The sequence below is a fragment of the Solanum pennellii genome, chromosome 1 (assembly GCF_001406875.1).
Source record: "Solanum pennellii chromosome 1, SPENNV200".
NCBI lineage: Eukaryota > Viridiplantae > Streptophyta > Magnoliopsida > Solanales > Solanaceae > Solanum > Solanum pennellii.
The window spans coordinates 46,484,403-46,492,527 of record NC_028637.1 but is presented as its reverse complement, the minus strand read 5'-3'; the positions used below and the strand labels follow the sequence as shown (position 1 = coordinate 46,492,527).

At 36.5% G+C, this 8,125-nt stretch overlaps 1 protein-coding gene across 1 annotated transcript; it reads left to right on the top strand.

Moving 5' to 3' along the window:
• Positions 1–257: 257 nt before the first annotated feature.
• LOC107031689 (NAC domain-containing protein 78-like) lies at positions 258–1,267 on the top strand. The gene has a single exon (XM_015233139.2). The coding sequence runs from the start codon at positions 334–336 to the stop codon at positions 1,129–1,131; it is 798 nt and encodes a 265-aa protein (XP_015088625.1). The 5' UTR covers positions 258–333; the 3' UTR covers positions 1,132–1,267.
• Positions 1,268–8,125: the final 6,858 nt, after the last annotated feature.

Here is an 8,125-nt window from a genome sequence, read left to right as displayed (position 1 = left end):
TTACCTGATAAAGAAAAATTATAGTTGAAAGTAACTTATATTTATTATTTCCTTATTGAATAGCTAATTGCTCAACAATTGGAAAATATTAATCTATATAAAATAGTCACTAACTCTTTCCTAAAAAAAGTTACCATAAATATTTTTGGTTATATAAATTACAAACCGTGTAAAAATAAAATGTAAAGAAGTTTCCAAAAAAAATATTTATGCAGCGTTAAAGAACTGCGTCTTTCTGAAAACCTCTCTATAAATTGGTAACTCTGTTTTCTTCTGTTTGATTCATTCTTGTAAGTTTTGAGGAGAAAGAAAAGAAGAAACATTGAGTGTATAATGGGGAATTTGAAAGAGGGTTTCCGATTCAGTCCGACTGATGCAGAAGCTGTTACTTTCTTGTTGAGATTCATTGCTGGAAAATTCATGAATGATTCTGGATTCATTACCACTCATGTTGATACTTACGGTAAACAAGAACCATGGGATATTTACAGTCACGGAGTAGCCTGCTCTAATGACGACGAGGACAATGATTGTAGTCAATATCGCTTCTTCATCACAAAACTCAAGAAAAAAAGCGAGTCGAGATATAGTCGTGATGTGGGAAATAAGGGAAGTTGGAAACAGCAAGACAAGAGCAAATCCGTTCGAAGGAAAGGCGGACCAGTTATTGGATACAAGAAGAGCATGTCTTATATGAATAAAGGGTATAACAAGAAAAATGGTGATTGGCTGATGAAGGAATACACCCTCCCTGAGTATCTTCTTGATAAATTTGACAAGGATTGCAGAGATTATGTTCTCTGTTCTATTAAGAAGAGAACTCGCTCCAAAACTCACACTAAAGAAAAATTGAAGTTGGTGAATATTGTTCCTGAAGAGTCCACGAATTTGGAAGATCAAAGTTCTGCCACTGTTGGATCGACTAGTTTTACTGAGGAATTACAAGGAAGGGGAGTGGATGCAGGGGAATATCTGCCCCAATTGGAGTTGCAGAATGATATGCACGAGGGGACAAGCATCTTCGTTGAGACATTACCAGCTCCTTATACTTTTGAAGCAACATCCATGCTAGATTTTGATTATCAATATTTACCTGCTGACTTTGATTTTCTAAGAAGCATTACTGCTTGATTATGTAATTAGTAGAATTCTTGAACAAGTTGTATAAATTCGAATTCTTGCACTTTTAGTGAATTTGAACAGTCTTGGTTTTCTATTCTCAATGATGTTTGGCCAACATTTGCCTTGGATTGTTACTTTATTATTTCATCCCTTTCTTCAAGCAATAATTACAAGTGTGATGAAGGGGTACCTTCTTATGGCTAGTGTAACTTTACCAGAAGGAATAAATGGGATAAAAAGACTTACAGTAGTTACTACTTTCTTGTTTTTGTCTTTAATTTTTCTACTTTCCTTTGTAACTGATGTTTCTATTGCGAACTCGTCTTCTGCTCTAGCTTCTCAGATGTGTGTTCTTTTGTTTTTAATATCTTTTGTGGAACCATACACCTTTCAAGTAAGTAGTACATTATAATGAGTTGCTAGAGGCTTATAAGCTTCTATGAAGAGAGCATGAAAGACTGTATGTCATTTATTCTCTACTAGATTTTATTATGTTGCTTTTTGTGGTGAAGTTTGAGGTTACTGCATTTGGAGTATGTCAATGCCTGCAGCATTCTTCCATTCTGAATTGTTGTACTCGATCAGCGTTTTTAGATCTTCCTGCCAATTATTATGTCATCTAGCATTGCAGCAGCAACATACGAAGTAACAATAAAAGAAGCTACTAATTTCCTATGGCTATTACTCTCATCATCCAGATAAAAATTTGACATTCAACTCCAACACTGGGTTTTTTCCATTACTTTCTTTGTCAAGTTCTCAACTTTTTAGGAGAACATGGCAGGAGGAGGGGGAGGAAGAGAGGCATACATCAAGGATAAACTCGTTACATGATATATTCATGCAGTGTTAACAATCCTGGCATCAAAGATGAAGTAGACGATACCTCCAGCAGCTCCAACTTTTGGCTTGAGATGTGTATTAGATCCCAGGTTACTCTGTAACAAGCATTTCCATATTATCGACAGGATCTGGAAGCTGTAAAAATGAGAGACCAGTCAGTTATGAAATATAGAATCCTGACAAGAAGGTAAAGTTCAGACCAGAATAGAATGAAAAGAATTGCAAGAGTAAAATATCAAACCAACAAAGAAGATAGCAGTGTCCATAGAGAAAGAGAAACGAAAACAAGAGTAGCCATTCTTATAATATTCCCATTGTTTTGTTATTAGTTACGGTGTTATCAAGTAACAAAGGAGGCTATCTATCACCTAACCATTAGAAAGACAATAACTACCAATAGTACTGAACCAAAACAAGTACACTGCATAATCAAATCTATAATAGAAATTAACAGTCGAAAATGACTTTGCTCGTTACAAGTCATAACACCTGGAGCTTTCCTATATCACATAATGATTCTTTAGATTTGAAAGGTAAAACTCTTGTGAATATGGTTCAATAGGGATGAGATATTGCTACAGTTGGCCTTTGGAAGGTGAGGGTTAAAACCAACAAGAAATTATGCTACAACCGCATCGAGGTTGAAAGTAGTACAATGTCAGAGAAAGTTTACTTCCCTTCCTAGCTTGTCTAGTTTCTCTGGTTAAAGGGTCAATATTATTGAGCACAATCCAAAAGTTCCACTAGTTTTTTGTGCCCTCCAATATCCCACTGTGAACCACAGTGCTCAACCCCCCTCATGGATGATGGACCAGTAGTGTTTGGTAATAACATAGGAGAATGATCAACAGATTACAGGGAGTATGAGAAATTGCAGACAATGGATGAAAAGTGTGTGAAGGGAAGTAAAGCTATAAAGTCTCCACAATTTTATTTATTCTGGTTGACCTAGTTTCTGGATTAGATTAACTCCTTTGGGACAACTTGAAGATTGTATAAGCAGAGCTTAGCAATAGATAAATTAAACATCAAAATATCAGCTGAAAACATGGTTTAAAAAGCCACAAGAGTGCCATTAGCTTGCAACATTCTTTTTTGGAATTTACATATCGTTTTGGGAGGAGAATTGGATTGATCATGGACAATTAATTGAAACAAATATATCCAGACATCTACAACTTATGCCAACAACATAAGTTGGCTGAAGAATGGTCTGAGCAGGGATGGAGCGTACCTTCAGAAGTTTTCTAGATAATTGGGAATTCGGATAACTGAATTATATAGTACCATATCTCAGTTCAAAGGCACTACTGGAGATAAGTACGGAATGGCAAAGGACACGCATATAGAGAACAGAACTTGTCCAACAATAGTGTGCTGCTGGCCATCGAAGCTGATCTGGAGAGTCCAAGATTACATTTTAAAGTAGCATTCTTGACATCGCTCGTGGCCAAAGAAGTAATATTGACATGGGATAACCAGCCTTCTCTTTTTACATTGTATGTGACAGATCAGATATGGAAAATCTTCAACCCGAGGAATCAGCTGGGTGATGCCAGGTAGCACAAGGGAAGTACTAAACAATTGGGGCAAAGATGGTCTCACACCCCACAAGTTCTAAAGTCCAGAAACTTAAGTCTGCAGAAATTTTGGGATATACAGGCGCCATCTACGGGACATAAAACAAACCACGAACTGTATATGGGATCCGCAGATCAACTTCAGAGATTGGAAATTTAGCCTGAGTTTCACGAGCAAGAACCACATGTCGTAGATGAGCTTGTGGATCAAAGTCCTAAAACTCGATTATATCTGACTTTTACGACATACGTATCGTAAATGAAACTCTTAGATCAAACTTCAGAAACCCAGTATTTTGATCTTTTTCCACTTTTTTAATTCCTATATTAAATTGTTTTAGCCTATTCTAAGAGAGACTGATAAAATAGAATTAGGTGTACACAATCCTACTTAGAATACCAAATAGAACTAGGAATAATAATTATTTGTATTATAGTGTCTATAAATTAGGTCTCTCTCTAATAACATCAATACACAATTCAATAATATTTTTCTCTTATATTTTTCACTTGGTATCAGAGCATTGGTGAAAATTTTAAGGGAAGAAACAAGTCACAAGCTCTCTCACTTGCCGATCAAACATGAAAATTTCCGGTGAGATCTTGCTCACATACCAGCTCGTGAAGACTCTTCCACTCGATTTGTTTGAGAATTTTTTTTTGGTTAATGGCCAACGACAACCATAGACAGAATAAGACGACAAAATGCTAGTTTAGCCATGGGATAATAGAAAGACTCAACTATTTACATTAGTTACCTATTTTTGAATCATGTTCTACTACATTTTCCTAGTCGAAACTGGAAAATAGAAAGACTCAACTATTTAAATTAGTTACCTATCACGATAAAGTATCAGTAACCTCGAATTTGCTTAGCTTCTGCAGTGATTACGTCCATTTCTGCAGGTCTATACCACGCACACAGATGTAGAGTCCAATCTCCTTGCATATCCTTTCACATTGGAAGACAGACTTTTGAAATCTTATGGGCATTCCTTTCCCTCCAAATAACGTAGACACCATTGCAAATACGTAGTTGGTTGTTGGACCTATTCCTGTTTTCTTGCTTGCCCAACTGTTTGCCCAATCTAGTTCAGTATGCGTGCTTCCCATAGGTCTAGTGAATCCCATCCAGTTCAACATTTTTGTCCACAAAGAGCCAGCAATATGAGAGGCAAATAAAAGGTAATCAAAAGGTCTCAACCCGTACCTCGCAGTAGGCACATTCAATTGGTACTTGAGTGCCGAATTTGAGCAACCTCTCTCTATATAGTAGCTAACCTCTTCCAAGCAGCTAACCATAATATAAACTTATGCGACTATTTTGTTGTGGAGAATTATTTTTCCAGCAAACTTTAGGATGAATTGGCAACAGGTTAAGATACATCTTATGAATAGAGAACTTACCACCCACCACTACTGTATTCAGCTTTGTTGTAATATCACCTTGTGCCACCATATTCCTTAGAAATTTCCCATCTCTAGGATCTTTCTCACAACCCTTGTTGCAGTAGATGGAATAGGGCATTGATCTATATTCTCATTCTGTATATAGTAGGTATTATCCATAGGCAATCATTTTCTAATGTATTGCCCATAATAACTTCAAAATAGCAACTTTATCCCAAAAAGTCAAGTTGATTCTGTTTTGGGACCTGCAATCTTAGGAAGACAGCTTTTCCCATGAAATCAATGCTTTCCTAGAGCTAATAGTTGAACCTGTCCACTAATAAATCTTGCATATTCTTTCAATCAGTTGATTCTCTTTGGATGAACAAAAATTAGTGCCCAGTAGGTTTGCACTCAAAAAGTTACAGATTTAATCAACTGAATAATGCGAGAAGTCTTGCTGTCCAGCACCTAACTCTCTCTGTGAACTTCTCTACCAATGGCATAACATTTAGCTATAGTAAGTTTCTTGGAAGAGTTAGGCAACCCCCAAATATTTGAAAGGGATTTCTCCTTCAATATATCCCAATCTTGTTAGTAAGGTTATCTTCAATTCAGATTTCACCCCACTAAGGAAGATGGAGCTTTTCTCTGCATTTGCCTGTAGCCCTGAAACCACAAAAAACCTATGAAATGCCTCCTAAAGCGACCGGATGGACTCTAAATCAGCTTTGCAAGATATCAGAAGGTTATATGCAAAACAAATAGGTGCAACCCCAAACTTCTTGCATTTAGGATGAAAATGGAACTGCGGATTCCCCTTCAGTACAGCCATCTCCCTTTGTAGATACTCCATAGCTAAGACAAATAAGTAAGGGGACATTGGATCCCATTGACTAATGACTCTCTTCCCCTGAAACTGTTTGGTCAGTCCTCTATTAATGATCAAGGAATAGGAGACAGTAGATATGCATTCCGTTATCTAGCCAATAAACATAAATGGAAAGCCTAGTTCAGCAAGCAGTCGTCTAAAGAATTCCCATTCTAAGAGTCATAAGCTTTTCTCAAATCAACCTTCATAGTACATCTAGGTAATAAGCCTTTCCTAGAGTACCATTTCATAAGCTCATGACTAAATAGTATATTATCTATAATTCTTCTTCCTTTAATTAAAGAAGATTGTGAGGGGCTAACAAGATCACTTATAATTCGTTTAATCCCATTAGTTAGGATCTTGGTGACTACATTGTAAATAGTGGAGCAACAAGCAATAAGCCTACAGTCTTTGACATGAGTTGGGATAGTAACTTTGGGGTACCAAGGTAATAGCTGTACGATTAACATCTGTGCAACCTCCCAGGTTCAAAGAACTCCTTCATTGCATACAATACATCCTTAGGATGAATTCCACAGGTAAAACCTCAATACCATAAGGGAACACTGGCCATCCCTGCTATTGCATATATAACCTCCTGGTCAGTTATATGAGCTATAAGGGAACACTTTTGGGGATAGGATAAACATGGCACCTCTCCAATCACCTCTACATTTGGACAAAGAAGCTGATTTGCTGCTGTACCCATAAGATTAGTGAAGAAAGATATAAATTCCAGTTCCACCAATTCTAAACGGGTGTTGGATTAGCTTAAAAGTTGATCAAATCTTCTTTTAAGTCAGTTTTTTGACTTATAGCAATGTTTGACAAATATAAAAAATGATTTTAAATAAGTCAAAAATAACTTAAAATAAATTAGGAAGTATTTGACAAGCTAAAACATGACTTAAAATAAGTCAAAAACTAAAAATAGGTCTTCATCTACCTTTTACTTTTTGACTTGAAAGTCATTTCATTTTAACTTTTTATTTTTGACTTACAAGCTATTTTTTAAAGACAATTCAAACGGACTTGAAGTCCACTAGTATCATCAATGGAGGAATAATTTTTCTGCTACTTCTCATTTTCATCTAAACATGAAAATATTTGGTGTTTGCATCCTCACCAGTTATCCAGTTGACTCTTGATTTCTGTTTCAGCACTTGTTCCTCAATGTCACTCCATTTTCTAACCTTTGCCTTTCGAGTATGTTCTTCTACAAGGGCCAAGTTGAGTGCTTGATAGGCCAGCTGCAATTGGATAATATCTAGTTTCTGTCTAGCACACTGAATTTCTGAGTATAGGATGCCATAAATGCATTAAGTTCTCTTAATTCAACCCTTAAAGCTTTGAGTTTACACCATAATTAGTTCTCTCACAATGACTAGACTTGACATCTCTTTTCCTATTAGTGTTGTAAGTCCGTTTTTTTCCCGTGTGATAGTCAAGGCCATGAGCATAACCGGATATTCAAACACAGATTGGACAGGATCACCCTCTGATAGACGTTCTACATCCAGAAATTGTGTTTTAGTTGAAAATAATTTAGTGTCGTGGAAGAGTACGAAGTAGATTATGGTTGCTCGATCCAGTGTAGGAGCATAATATCGAGCAATGGTTGTCACAACTTGTTAGCTAGATTAGATCAAACGGTTTATGATAGAATTAAAATTTGGAGAAACCGGTTATATCGAATTTGTGTGTGATAATCAAGTGGCCTTTCATATGACATCAAATCCAATGTTTCATGAGAGGAATAAGTACATTGAGATGATGATCACTTCATCAAAGAAAAGATACTCTCAGGAGATATTATTACAAAATTTGTGAAAACAATTGATCAACTTGCAGATATCTTCAGCAAGTCCCTCACTGCTCATTGATTAAATTTGTAACAAATTAGGTACATATGATTTGTGAGCACTAGCTTGAGAAGAGAATTAGAATAGGAATAGTTGTACACAATGTTGGGCTTTGCGGAGGCTTGTGAGCCGGCCCGACCCATTACTGAAACCCTAGGTTAACCATTTGGTTTTCCTATAAATATGATCCTTGTATTTGTAATTCAAAAAGAGCAGCACAAGTGAAATAAAATCCTCCTGTTACAGTCGTGGAGTAGGGAAACCGAACCACGTTAAATTCTTGTGTGTCCCGTTTGTGTTCCGTTTCTCTTTTCTCTAGATTATTTGTGTGTGTTGTGTGTTTAATTCCCAACAATTGGTATCAGAGCGAGGTTTCAACAACATTGTAACACAAACTGTGAGAAATTGTCACCTAGGGTTCTTGTGTGAAGAACTGTGTGCAGGGAGGAGTAGCC

Coding starts and splice junctions, on each gene's coding strand:
- LOC107031689 (XM_015233139.2), top strand. CDS start 334: ATGGGGAATTTGAAAGAGGGTTTCCGATTCAGTCCGACTGATGCAGAA.